We start from the raw sequence: 22,514 nt of genomic DNA, 5'->3' as shown, positions 1-22,514 counted from the left end.
TCATCCGAAACGCAATATTGCGGTCACATGCAAAAACCCGAAAATGGGCACGTGCATTTCGTGCAAGATGCCCACATTGTGTATTTTGATGCAAATTGTTAGTTTATTGATGTGCCTAACATAAAAACACAAAATGGCCCGAATGTCGCTGCAACAAAGAGGAATTGCAATGCATGTACAGAAGAGAAGCATTACTAAGCTCCTAGCTAAATACAGACGAACCGGAAGTATCGCCAATCTCCCGAGACGGCCACGTAGTAGAGCAACAACACGTGCTCAAGATATATTCATTAAATGCATTTACTATTATAAAATGATGATACTATGATTAAAGTTTATACAGTATCGACTTAGACTAGTTATAGTAATTCTAACACAATATAATAAAAAAAATGGTAGGAGTACTTAAAAGTTTCGTTAAGTGTATATGTTTTTTCAAAGATCAGTGAATGCAAGTCAAATCTAGTGGAGAGGTTCAACGTATTCTTTTGACTGGTTAACTGATTAAGGAAATGAGTTAATAAAGAATGATGTATTAAAAATAATAAAACATATTTGAAAAAAATTATAACAGTTTATTCTTCAATAAATACAGTAATTTATAAATTTCATGCATTCATCTGTTTCATTGTTGTTGTTGTTTCTTTGTATCAGACCGTAAAATTTTATTCAAACAACGTACCATTTTATTCAAACAACGTACCATTTATTCAAACAACGTACCATTTTATTCAAACAACGTACCATTTTATTCAAACAATGCTTTAATCAAAATCATTAAACATTCTCAGTCTGTGTTTTAAGAAACATATGCAACGTTTGATAACTAAGAAATAAAATTAAAACTGTATTTTAATAGTCATAGGACTGAATACCTTTAGGGCATTTAATCGCAGTCATAAATCGTTGTTTACATGCATTTATAAGGTTGATATATTCACTGATACTAACGGTCATATCAATCTAAATCTGTGTCCATATTTTGTCACATTTTATCAAGAAGTGTTGAAAGTTCACTGGGAGATTTGACCAAACGTGCCCCTTTCTTAGAAGTTATTGGAACCCGGACTTTAACTGCACTTCTCTCCTTGACGATCGTTCCACTCTGTTCTGTGTTTATAACATTTAGATCGTGGCTTAGATTTTGTTGTACGGATGGTTTGTGTCCAAGTAATAATAAAATATCATCAACTGTCTGAAAAAGATCGTCTTCAAATTTCCCCATACGTCTGAAGGAAAAAAAGAGAACAAAATTTAGCAATGGTTATTATAATGATAATAATATTTAGATAAGAAATAATAATACTGATAATGATTTCTTTGTTTGGTTATGTATCATAGGTCGGCATTCCCCGATAACTTACCATTTGCTTAGAAAGAAAGTGGCAGACTTTCCAAACTAATTTGCAAATCAGCAGTGAGAGAAACATGTCGATTGTCAATTGTTTTTTTTTTGTTTTTTTGTGATGCTCACATTATTGCAAGTTGTCTGGAAGAATGAACTTTGAACAAATGATAAAAAATGATATAATGTACATGTATTTAAAGTTATCAGACATATTCCAACGAAAGTTGACAAACTCAATTATTAGTTTTTACCGGACGAGTTGTAAAATCCGTTTCAGTATTTTTTTAAATAAACTTTACATATGATATGTAATGTAATACAGCTTACTCTGATAAATGTTCTAAACGTTTGTCAATATCACCCATAGCGTGATTTGACCCCTGGTTAGAAAAACGACCTTCGACTTGCCCTTGACCCCAAGAGAAACGCTGACCTCCACTAGAGATAGATTTTGGTGTATATGAGGTTGCTGACAAAGAAAATGAAATCATGAAATGATATATCAAAATTGTAAATAATTCATAATCTCATCGTGACTAACCAATAATTGATATCGTAAATCGCTTATGTAAGAATTTGAAACTACCTTAATTGTGAAAAAACAGCCCTACTTTTTCAACAACTGAGCGTAACCGATACATCATGAACAATATTCATAGAAATTACAGTTGGTCACGTGACTTACATGTAGTTTTTTCTTGTAAAATATAATACTACACACAGTTATTGCAATAGTTAAGTGTAGAAAAGTATTTTCGTCTAAACATTTCAAACATAGATGCTAAACATTATTATTATTGTTGTCACATAAAAGGAAATAAAAAATAAATGACATGTTTTAACTGAAAACAGTGTACTATAAAAAAATCGCATTTTACCTGTAGAAGCGCCTGGTGAAGAACCTTTTAATGTATGGCTCGAGCAACTTGTCTTTGATGCTAGTGTATGCCGATGTTTCTGTGAAACACCTTGGTCGTCTTCTGAAATTACGATGATTATATACGTCAGTTTATGTATATTATGAGAAATAATCATACATCATGTTACTTTAAAAAGCAAGACAAAGTTTTGGCAGACTAAACTAATGTTACTAAACTAATGTACGTAAATAACATTAAGTAACAATGTATTCATGTCATCCGAATGTTAAGAGCATTTCATCCATGAATCACTTTGAATATTAAATTACGTTTAGATTGATGGTTTTATCTGATATAGGCTACATAGTTTTCTTTTATTTTTTTAAAAGATTTTCTTAACTAATTTCATTCGTTTTTATTCGTTGAATTTGTGATTGTAATTGATACTGGCACACACTAACTCGTAGTTACATGTAAGCTAGATGAACTTTGTTTTATATCCAGTTTCATTTCTTTGGTAACTCACATTCATAAATACGCTACATCGATACAAATAAAAACAACTTAACTGGAGCAGGTGATTTAACATGAAACATAATCTAAGTAGTTGAAGTTTGTCCCAAAATAATGATAATTGATAATCCCAAAGAAACAAGGAAAAGATTATGTATTGACGAACTTGGTTGCGGTGACGACTGATGGCGTCTGTCCTCAAACTCTTTGTCAATATCAGTATAGGCCTGTTCAGGTGATAGTTCCAGCATATGAGATCCAACGTTATCACAACTTTCAGTCTGTGAGGCGCTGTGCTTTCTTCCCCTTGAAGCCGCACTGACGGCTGTACCTTTATTAAAGTCAAACATATATATTGAAACTTTCAAAAAAGTGTAACGAAACAGTAAAATGCATGCATGCTATTTCCGTTAATACCAAGGAGAAAAATATAGTTTAAGATACATGTAGTTTTAACAGTAGTAAATCTTAAGATTTAACAGTAATAAAACATACATCATTACAACATAAATGTTGCAGTTGCAGAATAAAGAATAACCTGTTTGTATCATACCTTGTATGAACCCATTAAATTCACCTACCAAAAAGCACTCAGAACAAATAATTGATTTACCTACAATATCGACAAGTTTTCCTTTTGACTGCATATGTGGACGTTTTTGTCTGATGAATCGCAGTTTTTCTTCATCTATCTTCGATTTCTTACGTGTTTCAAATAAAGTCCCCTATAGTTATATATAATATCATATTTTTCTATATAAAATTCAAAATATTTCTGTTGGCTATCATAGTTCGATATATAATTGAAGTTTAATGGGGGTCAAACGAACGACTGCATTGCTGGTAATATGATTACATGGCAATGATACTCCATGGAAAGCTTGTAATCAAGATGTACTAGCATCCTGTTAAAGTGACATTATGCCCATTCAAGGGTGTAAACTGAACAGATGAAAGTCAAAATAAATTTTAATTTTTGTCATATTTTAATACACTTCGCATGACCAATTATTAATTAACATGATCCATTGATTAAAAAAACTTCTATCGGAAACTACCTGTATTGCTTAAAACGTTTGACTGTCTTTTTTTTTAATTTAAGGCAATCATATATTTTATCCTTAACATTTTGGAATGTCTATTGTTGGACAGTCACCATTACATCAATCTTTTGAAATATGATGTTAATTTATCTCAACTTAATAATAATAATGCTAAAATGACCATAATTAATGGATGGTACTTGCAAGGGACGTCCTCAAACATATTAAAAACATAAATGCAGAAATCGTAACTATTTGGCTAAATTACTTACCCGCTTCAAATTGAATGTAACTCGGATCTTCGACATAAATTCACTGGAAAATTCTGGATAGGAGTAAAGTGTATCTTTCAGGTCGGACAACTCTATTTTGTTTATATCACAGTAACTTAAAGCACGGACAAAATAAAGAGATTTCCCAGTAGTGTTCAAATCTTTAAGGTCTCCGCCAAATATGTCATCCTTACCTGGAATAGAATCAAAGAAAATGTACAGAATTATTAATAAAGGTAAACATATTGAATACTTTCAGGAGTAGGTTTCTTTATTCAAAAAGAAAGAAAATTGTTGTTAGAAATAATTTAAACAAACCACGTAAAACTCCGAGTTCTATAAAAAATAAATTATGACCCTATTATGATAGATAGTTCATAAAATTAAAAATGTAATTGAAATAAAATAAACATATATGTTGAAACATATTTATTGATAGATCCCTACTGTAACGTTTAATTTGAATAACAGATAGATAATAGATTTAACCATAAACATTGACATGTGCTCTTTTGTTGTGGTGAAATTATTATTGTATCCTCTAATCTGATAATAAGAATTAGATAGGTCAGGGATCTATTCATAAGATGGGATAAACTGAGTAAAGCATACTTAGTCCAGATAGTATAGATAGTCAGACTTTTTCACAGTATAAGTAATATGATGATATTTTAGGTACAAGTTCTTATCGTACAGATTAGTAACAATAATAAACAATTTTTATTTTGAAGGAATATCAGGAAAACACATCGGGTCGCCATCTTACCAGTTATTATCGGTTCCTTCCTTTAACACTTTAAGACAACATTCAGAATCAGGTAACTCAAAATAAAGTAAGTCGATACTGTATTTCGTTTACTTTACGTTAAGTAGAATTCTAGCTAATTTCAACCATGACATGGAATTTACTAAAAGACATATACTTTAAATCAGATGAGTAAAGTTCACTGACCTCAGCACCAAACACAAAGGACCACAAGAAGGCACGAAGTGGCGTATAATGTTTTAAAGGAATTAAAAAGATTTATCATCTGCAGCACTTATAATGCTAGCTTCTCTTCAGAAGACCAAACTGAGCAATAAAAGCTGTTTCATAAGCAAGAAAATAATTGCATCTGTTTCGAGGGATGCTGGTGGTTTTCTGACAGAGAAATTGTTTTCGCTGATGAACCGTGAAATATTCTTTAAGATACTACTATACCCAGTTTTTTGTTAACCAGCTATTTATGGATGTTGAAAGTGAGGGTGATTTTGAATATATTGAAAACTTTATTTGCCTCTCCTTGCTAAATCATCTTGTAACGAAGTAGAAAAGAGGCCATTCCCTATAACTTTCTTCCTTATGATAACATTACATATGCAGTGGATGCCTTAGAACATAATGAAAAAGGTATTTATAAAATGCGGCGTCAAACCTTAATATATCACTGACAACAGTGTATAAGTAATTAAGATCATTAAGACCATACGTAACATAATATTACAATTAAGGCTCACAGCGTATTAGTCAGCAGTCTAGCTAGCATTAGCATATATTCGCAAAAAGTTGCTAAGAACTCATATTTTTTCCATTCTTGAAATAATGAATTTATATCCTTGCAACTATTGATATAGTCACGGTGATGATTAAACAAAGATTATATACATATGTTAACGAATGATGACCATTTAAAGGGCAATTGAAATATGTTTCATTCATCTTTCTATCGCGTTATAGCTACTATTTCTACAAATGAGCTTGTTTATATAATCGCCTACGGTTTTACGTAAATAGTTCATGTTTATTGGAGGTGACTTAAATGCTAATTGTCTAATTTGATTTGTAAAATATGTTTACTATTGTCACTTTCATAAATAAAATACTTACTTACTTTATATTTATAAACGTGGGGATTTTAAAATCATGGCGGCGTGGCCGAGTGGTCAACGCGTCGGACTAGTAATCTAAGAATTGCTGACAGCCTGGGTTCGAACCCTGTCAGGGCCAAGCCCTTGTTTCCTTGAGCAAGAAACTTTACACTCATTGCTTAGTACTGGTTGGTTCTAGGAACGGATTCGAGAGTGTTTCAATAAGCTTATAGCTTCCAACACAATCGAACTAAAATAAATTTGTATAAACTAAAATCTATGAAATGTATTATGAGAAATAATATTACCTAGAATTGCCATGACTGTATTATCCTTCAATATTTCTATTGAACCTCTTGCCATGAAATAAATAGATGTTAAAATGTCACCTGGATGTATCAGAGTGTCTCCAGGGGGAGCATGCGTCGTCTTGAATTGCATAGATAAGGCCCTTAAGCAACCTGCAAATATTCATTATTCAATTGAAATAGTTACTTTATATATTGAAGCAAATTATACTAATTTTTGTAGCAGAAAGAACAAAAAATAAATATGATTACAATGCCTGAATAATATAATCGTAAACTTTTGAATTCCTACTAGATTAATATATATTAACAAGTACTGTAAAAAGATAAATGCTAAAATTGAAAAAAAATGTTGAAAATAAATAAATAGAAAATATTACTAAAGTTTGATATGTTTGAAAAGTTACTTTTTTATGCTTTTCGGTGGATAACTGATATATCCGTGAAAACTACATTATTAAAATCAGTCGTTGGGTACATAGTTATACAAGTATAATTTAAATAAAACCGTTATTATGTAAGGTTGGAATAACAGAAACATCTTTTTGTATTCAGATGTATGCTTTATTTTGTCACGAGAAAGCGTGCTTAGTGCAATTGTATATATGAACGGAGAGATACAATGCATTATAATGTGGTATAATCGGCTGTCCGACATGCAATAACAATATACAATATATTTAGCTATCTTGTATATATAATACCACAACAGATGAGACATTGTTACTTGTATTATATCAAATATAATGAAGAAATTGTATACAATTACGACCAACAGAACAAATAATTCCAGACGGTAAAATGCTACTTGGGGGTAAATGATTTCGTAATTGTAGTCAATTACTTGAATCGATGTCAGAGTATCATAGCAATGTGTTTAAGAATTACTCCAAATACTGCTATGAACAACACGCATCTTAGATTGTTTCTATTTTATTGGCAAAAAATGTATGAATGTACATAACGTTTCGGTCGATAAATAAAAATGCAAACATGTGCAATTTTTTTCTGGTACCCGATTTGTGCTGGTTTCGATTTCAATGTAAGGTAACAAGCGATTTTGAATGACTTTAGTCAAATTTAGATAAAAATTTTTACTTGTAGTCAGTTTACTTACAACATTTCTTTTCATACCAAATATCATTTAATATCATTAACAAAATATTGGACATTGGACAGTCTATAAAACAACCGCCTGTGTTTACGGCAATCCATGTCAGTGTTAAACACATTTGAGCCGTGTCACGACAAAACCAACACAGTGGGTTTGCGACCAGCATGGATCCAGACCAGCCTGCGCCTCCGCGCAGTCTGATCAGGATCCATGCTGTTCGCTATCAGTTTCTCTACTTGTAAAAGGATTTGTAAGCGAACAGCATGGATCCTGATCAGACTGCGCGGATGCGCAGGCTGGTCTGGATCCATGCTGGTCGCAAACCCATTATTTGGTTTTGTCTTGACGCGGCTCATTTATCTTACCTGTGGACGCTTTCTGGAAAGCTGGGCAATTATTCAGCAGATTTCGATTCAGATGAAGACATATATCAGCTTGAAGGCACTCGGGAAAACTTTTTAAAACCTAAAATAACATAACTACAGTTAACACATTTCTAAATTTGAATAACATATGTGATATGTTCAAGAACTATACTTCCATCGCATTTTATATCTACTGCTATGAATTAATTTCGCTAAACTATTAAGCCATTCAAGTTATCTTCTTCTTCTTTTTTTTGTTCGTTTCTAATATATACATGTATACATGCATATAAAATTAGACTCGTGGTAGTTTTATTTGTTTTTAAAAGAAAATTCTGCAATAAATGTCTCGCATGACGTTTAACTTATAAAATGTCTGAGATGATTTTTTATTTAAAACACTACATCTTTTTCTGGTTAAAGTCTTCAGTCAACCACAAAAACAAAAATAATATTATGGTAAAAGCCAGTATAGTGAAATATGATGATAATTATATTGTTTTTCCTTGATTACAATTCCCAAGTATTCAATATGTCATATATAAAGTTACATTCACAAATGTAAATGTATATAGTCTAAAAAATTTATCTACAACATTGTCTAATGGTAAATTGTTTGTGATTGAAAGCAGAACATTTGGTCTATCAGAAAACGAGAAAGGGAATTAAGACATTCTAAGGAAAAGTTGATTACTATGATATCGCGTCAGTTTCAAGCTTCACAAATTGTTTTGTCAGACACGCTTTATCTGACAAAATTAGACGAAGAAATCTTAGCTCTGTCATATCGTATTCAGACAGTTCTCGTCACTATATTGTACGTCAGGTCAAGCATAAAATGAAACTCTTGTGGTGTAAAACCCTTCATATAGTATGTACATGTAAATATTATGATTAGTAAAATGGTTTTCTGTGAACATGCATTAAGTGTTAATAAAATACTCTTTATTCAATTTAAATTCATTACAAAAAATAGCCTTTTTCAAATAAGACGATTATTTTTTGAATTAATTATTTAGATGTATTTAGATGATAAACATAACTAATTTATGAGTAAAATTTCGGCATTTTTAAACTTTAAACTTCAAATCCAAATCAACATACTCGGTTAAGTTCATATTTTTGTTTGTGCCTTTTTCCAACAGTATTTCAGTCATATAGGGGGAAGTTTCCTAACCATCGTTCCTGGAGAGTTACACCAGTACTAGACTACCTTCCTCCGCGCTAAACTACCAAAGCACCTCCCGGGGATCAAACCCACGCCAGAGAGGTAACTGGATTAGAAGTCATCGACTCTAACCCCTCGACCACGGAGGCGATTTAATTTTAGTACTTGACATAACTTGTTTAACAACAAATGACCAAATTACAATTATAAGAATATTAATGTACGAAGCTGTACATGATTTGAAGAAGAAAAATTATTTCTAATTTAAATGAATTTGGGGGATGGGGAAATGTTAATAACGTACCGAATTCATATCTATTCCCTTGGTGTATGCCCAGGCATGCGTATAGGATTCCTGCAACCGGTTGGCAAGATGTTTTGGCAAGTGATGAAAGTTAATGAAGTCTTTAATACTCTGCATTTTCTCATGATACTCGTCTGTTCCTTGATAAATTCTTAACATGATGGACGATACGTTACCAAATATAGCGGCGCTCAGTAATGCTGTAAAAATATGGAGTCAATAAAAATACGTTACCAAATATAGCGGCGCTCAATAATGCTGTAAACATATAAATTTTAATTTAAAAACTACGTTACATTGTGAATTTAAATATGTACTATTAATTTTAAAATGTATATTGCCTAAAAATAGTACAAGTATGAAGAATAACAAAAGCTGTCGGTAGGACAGCACGCTCGACTATTCTAAGTGCTTGATAGTAAAAGAGCCTTGATAATGTTAATTTTTTTAAGTTCACAAAAGGGCTAATTTCTTTTTAAAAATTCATGTTATAGGCCTTAGAGAGAGTCTAATTATACAGTATTGGCTTGACTATTCGGATGGAAATGTCACAAGGGTGTTTTATTGAGTATAATTATATTAATTACCTATGAATACATAAATTTGACAGAAAAGGTACAAAGGCTTGTTATTAAGATGTTTTATCAAGTAAATCACTGCTTTATTATCATGAATGCATAAAATTGTCCCAAAAAAGGCACAAACCCTTCAGTAGAAGTTGATATAACAGCTTGGAAGCAAAAATTTACCATGAATTTCTAAGTTGAAAAAAGGGGAGAAAAATCCGCCTAAATGCAAGATAGAATTATGGATCTTTGTCAGTGACCTACAATTATGACCCATAATCATATGTGAAGTTTTAAATACATTTTGTAAATATCTTTAATAGTTATTGAGATATGTAATAATAATAATAATGTAAACATTAACCAAGACACTAAGTAGAAAAGGGGATATGAACCAGCCTTAATGCAAGATAGAGTTATGGAACTTGGTCAGTTACATACGATTATGACCTTCCAATTATGACCCTAAGTGCATGTGTAAAGTTTCAAGTAAATATCTTTGAAAACCTTTAACCTTTAACCAAAAGTTCTAAGTTTCAAAGGGGCAAATAATTCTGCAAATATTGCAGGCAGAGTTATGCAATTTTGCAAACTGATGTACATTGTTACTATAAAAAAGTATTTTTAATTTCAATTGAATATCTCAAGCAATAATTGAGATATTTGACTTAACAAAAAAGCTTTAACCAAAATTTCTAAGTTAAAAAGGGGCATAATTCTGTTAATATTGTAGGCAGAGTTATCCAACTTGTCAATCTGATGTACCTTGTTACTATAAATAAGTATTGTAAGTTTCAATTGAATATCTCAAGCAATAATTGAGATATTTGACTTTACAAAAAACTTTAACCAAAATTTCTAAGTTAAAAAGGGACATAATTCTGTCAATATTGTAGGCAGAGTTATCCAACTTGTCAATCTGATGTACCTTGTTACTATAAATAAGTATTGTAAGTTTCAATTGAATATCTCAAGTAATAATTGAGATATTTGACTTTACAAAAAACTTTAACCAACGCAGACGCCGACGCAGACGCTGACGCCGACGCCGACGCCGGGGCGACTACAATAGCTCTCATATTCTTCGAATAGTCAAGCTAAAAAGCACAAAATAAACTCGACTGTACAAATGTACACAGGTTGTTGAGAATAAGAAGAGTGTTTTATGAAACGGCAATGTATCCTACGTATTTTAGTATCGATGCTTATAGTGTTGCTGTTAAGAAGCAAAATCACCAGAATTAAAAGATAACGTTAAAAGTTTCAAATACTTACAGCCCAACATCATGGCAAATATGGAAAATATTTTTTCAGCATTGGTATTCGGAGATATATTTCCAAATCCTATACTTGTCAAGGACGTAAATGTAAAATACAGAGACGTTATATACTTTGTCTTAATACTTGGACCGCTATTTGTAACATTCACAATATATGGCTGATTCAGTTGTACCGCTAATGTATCTAACCAGCCGATTGGTTCTTTGAGGTGCGGTCTCTCCATATAGGCAATAGCATAAAATATACACGCCAACCAATGCCCAACTAAAGAAAACGTAACCATCAAAAGAAGAAGGACGGCTGCCCCGTACTCCGCAAACTGCTCAATTCTTCTAATCACTCTAAGGAGACGTAGTAATCTTGCCGTTTTGAGAATTCCAGCAATAGTCATCGTCTGAAATAGTGTAACTCTTTTATACTTGATTTAGAAATTATAGGTATAAATACAAACTCAAAAAAAAGGATTCAATACAAAAGAAAGATAAATGTTAAAATGGCAGATCTAATACTGATTGCCACAGACGGATGCAATTTACTTAGCTGAAACGGATATTACTGTTTATAGTTTATCCTTCAATATCCTTTAGTATTACTAAGACGGAGATTGAGTATTCGGTTCGTGCAATATAGAAAACGGTTCGTGCAATATAGAAAATCTGAAAACGGCAATATATTCTGTAAATAACATATTGTTAATTGATTAGTCCTACTGAATTTGTATATTTAAATTATATATATAATTAATCTGATAAGAAAAAAGTAAAACAGTTCTGGTTTTATACATTATTTATAGAATTACAAATTTGTATTAAAAAAAAAAAGAAAATGTAATGTAGTCGCTATTGAAAATGATATATCAAATAAGGACAGTCATCTTGAATCGTAAGCAAAGATAGTATTCTTTTTAAAGGTGCTCCAAGAAAACTAAATAATGTATTCCAGTTCTGTTCTTTTCGTCATGCCTGTAAGTCTTTAGAAAACAGTAGACACATTTATGGATTTGAATAGAAATACAATTTGGCATAGTGTATCTTTATTAAACTTACATCGGTGGTTCCTGACCCAAACAGCAGGAGATCAAATGGAATGGCTGCAATGGTATCTATGACAAACCAACCTTTGACATAATTTATAGCAATCTTCTTTTGGTCCATCTCAACTTCTCCGTTATGTAAATATGTTGTCCTAAAGTTAATCAGAATGTCTGCGATAAACATCAGATCAACGATTAGGTCGATGATAACGAGAGGGTTGGCTGTTGTTGTATCTGTGCTCTGAGTTCTTGTAGAAGCGTCTCTGTTGAGTCGCATCGTTGTTTCTTCTTCGTTCAGTAGAAATGCCGTTTGATAAGGCGTGAATACAGCAGTGTAAAGTACAAGAATTAGAACCACCCAGTCCCATACCGCTTTAAATGGACTGAAATTAAGATTAAAATGGTTACTATAATATCGTCCACATTTAGTGTAAAAAGCAATACATTGGACAGTTTTAACACCATGACTGTGCTAAAGAAAAGAAGGTTTTTTATGTTGTTTTTTGTGCGAAACATGCTGTTTTAATTTAACAAAGTCATTAACGTTCTCAGTCAGTAGTGAGAAGAACAATGAAAACGCATTTTTTGATGTTGACATAACATGCTGAGAGATATAAACATTAATTCAGTGTCACATTTAATATGTATAAAATACATTTCAATTATGTAATATGAATACGATACTATTTAATATGAGTATCCAAATTTTATAATATAATCATTGAAAATATATTTGTTGTCTTAATATTTATTATATATTTTGTTTACATCGACTTATTAGTCGAGGACATATAAAATGACATCATATTTTGAACATTGCCAATCAAAGAACAATATTATTTTGACATACTAATACAGTTAGTATGTTTCCAATCTAATTTTAAACTATACTCTAATTATCAAACATTTTTATTCGAAGTATTAATCATTAATGTCAGCGAGTATTTCAGTGATACACCATTTTATTTCAGAACAACAGTTTTACCATCATATAATGATAGGTATATTATAAGGTTGAATAATGTATACCAGGAATGAATTTTATGAAAGTGATGAACAAAACTGAATGAAGTAATGTCCTTTAATTAGTGTACAAACCGCCTGAAGTGTTATAGTACAATGTACAAAACATATAAAAAAATATCACCATTATATATAAAATCTACATAACCTCACCTGTAATGAAGAATGATAAAATCAGGCTGAGCCCTTTGTATCTTCGATCCTAAATCTTGAGCTTGCTCAATGGTCGACAGTTCCTCGGACTCTTCCGTAAGCAGGTCAGTCCTCGTCTCCTGAAAATAAAAGCAAGACCATCAGTTTTTCAATTATCCATTGCAATATTTATTACGCTCAAATCATTGCCAATTACATGGTTGTGATTTTTTGCAAGGGCTATTCGTTACTCTTTGAGAAAGGAAATAATCTTAACTTTACGTGTTATACTTAAGGAATCAAAATGATTGACCTTCCCTTATTGACGGGTCAAATGTATTTTACAGGTCGTGTACAGTATATTATGCTTAGGTAGACGCAATTTCACAGTCTTGTACAAAAAATTTTCTTTTACACAAACATATGGGCGCCTTTGTTTCTAGATTTAGTCAAAATTGATGCACTCTACTTCTATATCAGGTTGAACAAATATCGTTTCAAGCAGCTAAACTGTAGGCTTCCTTTTTATATTTTTCTTGAAAATGAAGTCTTCGACAATCATATGTAACAAGATGATTACTGATAGCTAGCTTGAAATTCTGACAAATTTGCTGTCAAGCTTTATTTATGGTGTCCGTTGTAAGAAAAGAATGTATTAAAAATAAATACACACATATAGTGGTATTATTTTTCAATCCAACAGTTCTTTTTTAGGGATAAGACATCTTACTTAAATAGCTGTTTATATCAAGAAATGAATGTTAAAACTTAAAAATTACCGAACTGTAACATAACAGTGAACTTTCCAAGTATCAGTATGCTAAGTAAACCATTCGTATGCATGACATTGCTTGAGGTCCTAAGAGATTCGAATTATCTTAATGTCTTAATGTTTTTCTAAATGAATAACCTTAAACCAGGTCGAAACAAAAAGAAAACATGAAAGTTGAGGTGTATGTTATAAATTGAAAACGTTGTTGTTTCTCTAGTATTATATTCTCGTACAGTAAAAATCTGAATCAATATCCAGAATTAAATTTCAAACAATTTTTCATCAATATAAAGTTGATAAAAATGGACATGAAAAGTACCCTTAAAATGTAAATTCCTTACAAGATAAATTATGAACATTTATTAAGTAAACAGAAATATTGATATTGTTCCTAAAATGGATCTATATTTTTATATGATCATTCTTGTGTCCGCATTGTTACTCTGGTCATTGCATCCACTATAGGGTTGTCTCTTCATAAACTTACAATTTTTTTAATATTTTCAATGTACAATTTATTTAAGACTAATATTTAACTAACTTTTAATTCTTATGCAATAAAACAGTTAAAATCATTGTATCCCATATAAAGTGATATATACAACACACACGCTGTCATTGAGAAATAAATAAGCTGTATTTTACTATAATACAAGTAATAATACAAATTCTACACACAAAAAATAAAAATTACATACATACATACATACATACATACAAGAAAAATCAAATATTTCCTCTATCATTTAATCTCATATTGATTCTATTGAACAAAATTCCATTGTTACATTTGGTCAAGACTGTACATTACGTTACTGTACTTTATAAACGTACTTTTATAGGGACTTAATATTAATATACAATTTACTTCTTTCCTTATGATGACTTTTACCTTTCAAAATATAGTGCAGATTCAAATATACACTCAATCTTATGAATGCATGGAGCGCACAACCTGATAAAAAGAATGCGATTGCCACATGAGATATTAAAGCAAAACCGCTTGTTTTCGATGTTAATAGTATATATTGAAAGAAAAGAAAAACATTCAATGAATAAAAATCAGTTCATAATTGCTATATAAGATATCCGAGCAGCGCGACTTTTGTTGCAATTGGCGAACATTCTTTAGAATTACACTCTACTCAAATAAAGCGTAAACCATTTGTCTTTTTTTAAACACTATACATCAAATAAAGCGTAAACCATTTGTCTTTATGAACACAATACATCAAATAAAGCGTTAACCATTTATTTGTCTTTATAAGCATAATAAAAACAAACCAATCGAGCTAAATATTTTAATGAGCAACTGTGTAATACTATCAACTCATATAAGTGCTACAAAAAATATTTATGGACATAATACTTTATCTTATCCTACCTGTATCAAACCCCTGTCATACACTCATATTAGTTTTTGAGGTCTCAATACCTTTAGTTACAAAAAAATAATATGTTTGTTTTCTGAGGAATAGTATTGTGATAACCGTGCTGTATTATAATGTTAAGGGTTATCGCTTTTAAACATTGTTTAAAGAGATAAATTCTTCCGATAGCTGTTCGTTGACAGCCGAGTGCCTCTTAAGTTAGAATTTACATAATTGATTACCAAGCTGTTTAGGAAAAGACATAAAGCGTACAACAGCGTGCGAATCTAACACGTTTATTGCGAAAACCACTTTGCACAAGTCATCTAAGCATAAACTGCGTGTTCAGTAGCAAAGACAAGAGAAATATTTCTCATACATAACCCATTAATGCATTACAATTAACTTAAATGTTTTATCAGACAAATAACACCTTCGTCAACAGTTTCATCTCTGTCAAAGAAATGAAGCCATTTTAGTTTTCGCAAGACTAATATTGATTTTATTACACTTTTTTTCAAAAACACAATTATAGCAGATTTTATAATCTGTTCAGTATCGAATGAATCGCTAAAGTAACTAGATTTTTAATATTGAAAAGAACAAATTAAAAAAAAGTTTGTTTACATATCATCTGCAAATACAAGATATTAAGAACCGCATCTCACTTTCTTTATTGTTGTGTTAGCATTATAAGAGGTAATTATAGTAAATCAATTTGTCGATGTTATGCATTGTTCACCCAGGTACACAATCCTTAACGAATTATAACAAAAGAAATTTGACCATTACAAGTATATCAAACTAAACCTTAAATCAAATGTCGATTGAATTGAAGCGGCAAATGAATGTCACTCAATAATATCATTTACATTTATTTCTGAACCTTAAAGAATGTTAAAAGAAAAAAAAAGTAAACTGATGGTACTTCCATTTAAAATGACAAAAAATTCTCACGACATTCTCAATTTGTTTAACAAAGGAATATCATGGCTATAGGTATTCAAGTTTATTTAGTAAAAACCCTCAATTAAGACCAACATCGGGACTGGCCCAAGTAGTCTTAATTGCGCGGTGGTCTTAATTGTGAATATTCTTATCATTGCTTACACACTTTATGAACATGGTCTATTTTAGTCATTTTGTATGAACAAACAATATGTATAATAACCTGCAAATACAATATAAAAGTATGACATAATGTTAAATCTGATTGGGATTGAAGATATTAAATTTTATTTTCTTTTTGGTCTGATTTCAATATTAATTATCATATGATGTACATAATTCACCTATCAAATAAAAAAAAATATTTTTTCACAAAATAATTGTACATAAAGTATCATTCAACCACTCTAAAATTTACTTCCTGACCATATTTCATACAATATCCCATAAAAGTAAGGTGTTTTTGACACCTTGTGAAATCAAGTGTCATGCCTAAAAACATTTAAGCAGATAAAAACAACATAAAACAAATTTAAGTTCGAGGTAGGTGTCGACTTCAATATCAGCGGTCTCAATAGTAGGGTCAATAAAGAACAAAACAAATAATTGGGACTAAATATGTGGTCTTAAAAGTAGATAAGGTACGTGGTCTTAATTCTATATCATGTAACCAATGACATAAAGAGCAGAAAATTCTGTTCTTATAAAAATGGTCTTAATAGCGGGATTGTCCTCATTCCGTGGTGGTCTTAAGTAGGGATTCTACTGTAACTTATACTTGTACATAAGGTAAAGACATTTGCAATATATTTTAGTTTAAATGTTAAATACGTATGACACAAATATATTGAGAAATTCTCTCTAAAATATTCAACACCAAGACAGGTTGATATTGAATAAATATATACTTCTAGAGGCACAAACAGCCCGAAAAAGGACCGCTAATTTATCATGTTTACCCTTCAAAACATGACTGTTCTTATTCTTTACATTTTTGTCGTAGTTGAGTGCTAGCTCGATGTGAATGTTTTATCTCAGCATGTTGCTTAATGTTTACAGAAGAAGCTCCCTGAGATTAATTTATTTAGACGGTATCAGCACTCTGTCAATCATACATGCTCTTAAATGAAACATTAGGCCTTTATATCGTTTTGTTGTGATAACACTGATCATAAATCATTGTTGGAAAAGACAGCATCGATACAACAATATTTAAGTATGGAAATTAGTTTTCATGAGTTTTTATCTCATTTTTGAAAAATACAAAAAATAGATTTACAATGTTGATGTAGACTTTAATATTCGCATAGCGGTTACCTTGTGTTTCGAACGTATTTAATTGCAACAGCTAGGTTTAAAACCGCTTATGGTAGAGTCTGGATTTTATAAAACTCTATATACCGGTGCTTTAGATTTATTTAAAAGCCCATTATGCAGCAGAAATGCTTTTATTGACCTTCCTTTTCCATCTGCTGCCTTTGGACAATACATCTAGTTACAGTGGTTTAGTGTTTTGTATGGAAGTCAAAATGCTTATATTTTGCTATTTTATGACAAATAACTGCATATTTACCACTAAATTCTTCAGGTAACAAGCATCTAATATGCACTGAAAAAATTTCTTTGATATTGTAAAACTCATGTAAAGAAGTAAATATTTCTTCGTTTCTGAGGCATTATGCGCCCGAAAAGAAATATTTGAAAGGAAACTATTTGCGAGCACACACACAAACACACATACTTAATTAAACACCACGATGATGAAAAAGTGTCCTCTAAAATATCATATATATACTACATTTATTATCGGTTATTATGTTTGATTGTTATTAAAATAATATGATAGCACATGTAGACATGTAGATATGCTGATTAAGTGAAAAAAGTGCTTACTAAATATTTTTTCTGTGATTTTTTATTCGTTCGTAAAGATGTCTAAGATAAAAGGCAGGTATACATTTCCTGACAGCTTTATAAGAAATAAGCATACACCTTTTGTTTCAATTGAGATACTTTTGTATGAAAAAATACCATTTTAATTTGATTAAATGATTAAATTTGGCCGTATGTATACCGTATATCGTGATTTTAAACAGTTGAAGTCAAGCAGATTTTTAAATAGTTGAATATCAGTTATATCTTAAATCGTATGTCTTCTTAATATAATGTTAAACATGAGACAAATTACCTGGTGCAAAGGTTCATTATCATCAACGTCCTCAACTATGCGTTCCCAAACTGACATCTTTAACCAAAGTTATAGCTCATATTGTAACAAAGTTACATATTATATTGATCCATATTCTGGTTTATATCCAATAAAAAATACAAACTTCTTTTAAATCATATTTCATATTTTGCGTTTCATTACAGGAAATACTAATCTGATAGCAATGTTAATTGTTTGATGGTTTTGTTAATTCATTTTTTTCTCAACAACATCAAAAATATTCTCGTGTTTGAAATATGATCACCAGTGGTTATATATTGTTTTTAAAAAGAAACTTTCAATGGCTTTCATAGCACAGCGAATCTTTCATTTTAATCTTTTGATTCTACACTAAAACTGGTATCCATTAAATTTGATCTGATGTAGCAACTCATTTAACCTTTGGTCTAATCAACCAATAGCTCTTGACTTCAAAACAGTTTTATTGTTGCACACATAATTTCCGTTCTTTATCCCGTTCGCGCCAAAATTAGAATATTTCTAGCTATCACTTCTACTGCAGACGATGTCAATCCAGACTGTTCACAAACATTAAATGCGGCGGAATTTTTGGATATCTAAAGAGACTGCTCTGTCTTCGCAAAAACATTTCAAGTTGTAGAAATCCAATAAGGAAGCATTACTTCGATATTGTAGAATTAAAGTAAGAAGATGTTTCCCCTTAATGGTGGTACTAGAAAGTATCAAATGTCTCATTTAGCTGTTACAACAATAAACGAGTTTGGTGATTAAGAAATAATTCAATCAGCAAAAAGCCTGTAAAAGACGCATACAGCTTGTAACATCAATGCCCTGAGATGGCAAAGTAACAATGACACAATGAACTGACCAAAGGTGTAACTGAGACTGTGTTTGGTTCAGTGTTTGCCAGATATGAAAACAATGTCATGGAGTAAATTAAATTTTGTTAATTTAAAAGGGATATGAGCTGCGAATCTACGCTTGAATGTTAACACACTATAACTCAACGGAATAATACTCAATGAAATAATAGCAGTTGATTTTGTTAATAAAAAGATTGTTATTTTCTTACAAACACAATTTTAACTAGTCAATTTCGGACAACATAATTCGTTTCTTACCTGTTTATTTTATTGAATATTTTGTTTTTGTACATGGTCATATGCATGCCGTTATCGTGGATATTTCATTTAGAAAAGAATAAACTTTTTTTCAAACAATTCATTACTGAAAAGTCATTTCTGCTATTGATATACAAAATATATATAAAGACAGATATATCTATATATTTATCTTTCTTATCAAGTGAATTTTACTTATCCTGAAATTAAATAGCAAAAAGCGTTAAATGCATTTTAACTGTAATTTTAACTGTATGGAATCTAAATAAAATCACGTTTATCTTTTCAGGTTACTTCTACTTTGCAATGAAATAAAATAGTTGCAGGCAATGTCCATAAATCTAATGATGGTCCACAGTAATAGTATTGTTATAGTGAAGAATTGTGATAAAAAGTCTAATGAAAAACCGCCATTTATTGCAATATACACTTTGTGAGTGTGATACAATGTATTTCCCACTTATCTTCAGACATAAACACAAGATCGGCGACAAGACATAAAAGCTATTGTGCCTCGTTTATCTTTCGGACAATACTCAATTGAGATAAGCTTAGGCTATTCATCAGACAATTTTCAATGTAAGTTCTACCGAATGGGCATGATTCTGTGCCGATTGTATTAGATTTTGGGTCACTTGCACAATATAAATGCATAAAGGCGTCAACTGTTTAGCTTCACGTTTCGAGAAATATCCACGTCCTTGCTCTTTTACGTACCCCAGTTGTGTCATGGTAAGCAGCATGTAGTTCTTAACCCCCGATTATTATTCTCCATACAGAAAGGTGTACGTATTAAAATATTTTAAGACAATCCGCAATATAATTAACAAAAAGTGCGCCACTGATTTCACCTTTTCCTTTATAAAATAAATTAATAGTTACGGTGGTGGTGGTGGTGGTGGTGGTAGTGGTAGTTTTCACTCCGGATCACGGCAGTAAGCCACATTGAATTTACCAGAGCACAGTTCAGCCATCGCATTGTTCCTGGACAGACTAATAAGCAGTTTACCAGTACTAGTTGCATTCACTTCCGCAAGAGAAGAGGTACAGTGACCGTAGAAAGGATTTGATGATCAATCACAACGAAAGTGACCTACACCGTCCGGGAATCAAACCCGGGTCGCCCCGCTTTAACTCTTTGGCTAACCGGACGGCTATTTAATACTTACGTTGAAAGGTTGTTACATTAATATCAGAAATCGTGTACCTTTATTGCTTTATACATCTGGTATCAAAAAATAATTGAATCCCCGATGACAAAACTAAATAGGCTTAATAAACTTGAACCATAGAAATATGAAAAAAAGAAAAATGACAGAATGCATCAATAAATAAATCAGTAGGGTAAAATAACTTAAAAGGCACATATGTTTAAAGAATTACTATTCTCAAATTTTATATTTTAAAATGCTCAATCTGCTAGTTGCTATAAAGACTCTTTTTAATAGGTAAAATGTAATATGTTTTACGTTTACACAGTATAGTGAAATACAACGTCATTTAAAAAACTAGAAGTCTTTTAAAGAGGGACATAATTAACTTGTCCGGTAATAGGTAATGCAGCTTCCAAAAACATAATTTATACATCCCCTCATTAAAGATGAGCAAAGTAGATCGTTTCAGCTCTATATTTTATTCTTTGAACAACTAAGAGTTTTACGTTATTAGATCTTGGCAATGGTGTGTAAAGTGACAAGTTATTTGCCATTCGTACTATACCCGAAAACTCAAAAAATACATGTGAATAGTCCTCACCAAACACTGGAGAGTTATTAAAGTCATTCGTTTATTCTGTTCCAAATGAATAAAAAACTGGTACATATCTATTTCTATTAAAGTGAAGTAAAGTAAAACCAACATTTTTTTATCAAGAAGTGTATTTGTATAATTGCAGACATTTTATATTTAATTGACCTTACATCAATCGTTTCATAGACGATTGGTACTTGCATCTATTGAGCAATTGTTCTTGAATGTTGCTTTTGGGAAATCATTCTTAGTTTCCCTCTTCATTCTTTATGTTTGTACATAAACGGCTAATTGGTGTATCTTTTATGTAAAAGCATATATCAACATCAATTTTAACATATTTACATTCATACTTAACCTACTCTTCGGCATTTCTGCTTTCTATAGGAAAACATATAAAAGATTGTCTGGTGATGCCAAACAAAAATTGTACTAAACTATGAGAAGCGACGCCTTAAGCGAACAATTTTGTAAGGATTTGTTTCCGATTGTGTGATATAACAAATAATATTATCATATAAATTCCTGAATAAGAGCTATCTAAGAACAAACCTCGCTTTGAAGAACTGGATTATTCTTTTGTTTTAATGGCTCTTCGCTAATTGTTCTAAATGGGTCTCTTGAATTCACATCTTTCTTCACTTTTAGCATAATAATCTTGTTTTTAGCCTAAAAATGAAACAAAGCATACATTATTCACTTATTGAGAATGAGAAGTATAGCAAAGCAAAAATCTAAATTCTTTTATTTCCTTACAACTGAAACGTGTATCAACAAACACTTGATTTTACACTGGGTTATTTGTCAGCTATGCCCAAAAATAATGTACATTTTGTCATAAAAATTGTTTAATTCAGTATTTAACATCTTATACTGGTGACATCAGTAAATAAAAAAAAACTTGATTATTTCGTAGTTGGCAACGATTCATTATTTACAAGTATGGAAAAACAATAGGGGCAAGTCAACAATTAAAGGGTAACTTAGAATCAAGTTCAAATCCTATATTCGTTTAGCTCTGTGATTGATATATTGATCGTGAAGGCCAATTTTTCCTTCACATAAGTTAATCAAAGAATCATATATTATCTGCTTGAACCTCGGCAAGAAATTATTCGAATTGATATAAAAGAGTTTGCTATTGATTTATAAAATGCTACTCAAAAGTCTAGCTTAACTTCGTAA

At 31.1% G+C, this 22,514-nt stretch overlaps 1 protein-coding gene across 2 annotated transcripts; it reads right to left on the bottom strand.

The window, feature by feature from the left end:
• Positions 1 to 721: 721 nt before the first annotated feature.
• LOC132756741 (potassium voltage-gated channel subfamily H member 7-like) lies at positions 722 to 22,017 on the bottom strand. 2 transcript variants are annotated; one of them, XM_060747878.1, is made up of 13 exons: positions 21,882 to 22,017; positions 13,200 to 13,318; positions 12,037 to 12,406; positions 10,985 to 11,384; positions 9,144 to 9,343; positions 7,672 to 7,771; positions 6,193 to 6,345; positions 4,037 to 4,230; positions 3,335 to 3,446; positions 2,888 to 3,052; positions 2,227 to 2,328; positions 1,676 to 1,817; positions 722 to 1,229 (listed from the first exon to the last, which is right to left on the bottom strand). In XM_060747878.1, the coding sequence occupies exons 1-13, from the start codon at positions 21,978 to 21,980 to the stop codon at positions 986 to 988; spliced, it is 2,400 nt and encodes a 799-aa protein (XP_060603861.1). In that variant the 5' UTR covers positions 21,981 to 22,017; the 3' UTR covers positions 722 to 985. The 2 variants fall into 2 exon arrangements, with proteins under 2 accessions (XP_060603861.1, XP_060603869.1); XM_060747886.1 differs by lacking the exon at positions 21,882 to 22,017 and adding an exon at positions 18,457 to 19,025.
• Between the last annotated feature and the right edge of the window lie 497 nt (positions 22,018 to 22,514).

This window comes from Ruditapes philippinarum, unplaced genomic scaffold, assembly GCF_026571515.1.
Source record: "Ruditapes philippinarum isolate M1 unplaced genomic scaffold, ASM2657151v2 ctg4173_1_1_1_1, whole genome shotgun sequence".
NCBI classification, from domain to species: Eukaryota; Metazoa; Mollusca; class Bivalvia; order Venerida; family Veneridae; genus Ruditapes; species Ruditapes philippinarum.
The sequence above is the reverse complement of the archived record's forward strand: the minus strand, read 5'-3'. Positions and strand labels throughout refer to the sequence as shown.

Bases quoted from the DNA above. Each gene is read 5' to 3' on its own strand.
- LOC132756741 (XM_060747878.1), bottom strand. From the start codon at position 21,980: ATGCTAAAAGTGAAGAAAGATGTGAATTCAAGAGACCCATTTAGAACA. The intron at 12,407-13,199 runs GTGAGGTTATGT...TCTTAATTTCAG, and splicing joins TTTATCATTCTTCATTACAG to TCCATTTAAAGCGGTATGGG. The intron at 3,447-4,036 runs GTAAGTAATTTA...ATATAACTATAG, and splicing joins TTACATTCAATTTGAAGCGG to GGGACTTTATTTGAAACACG.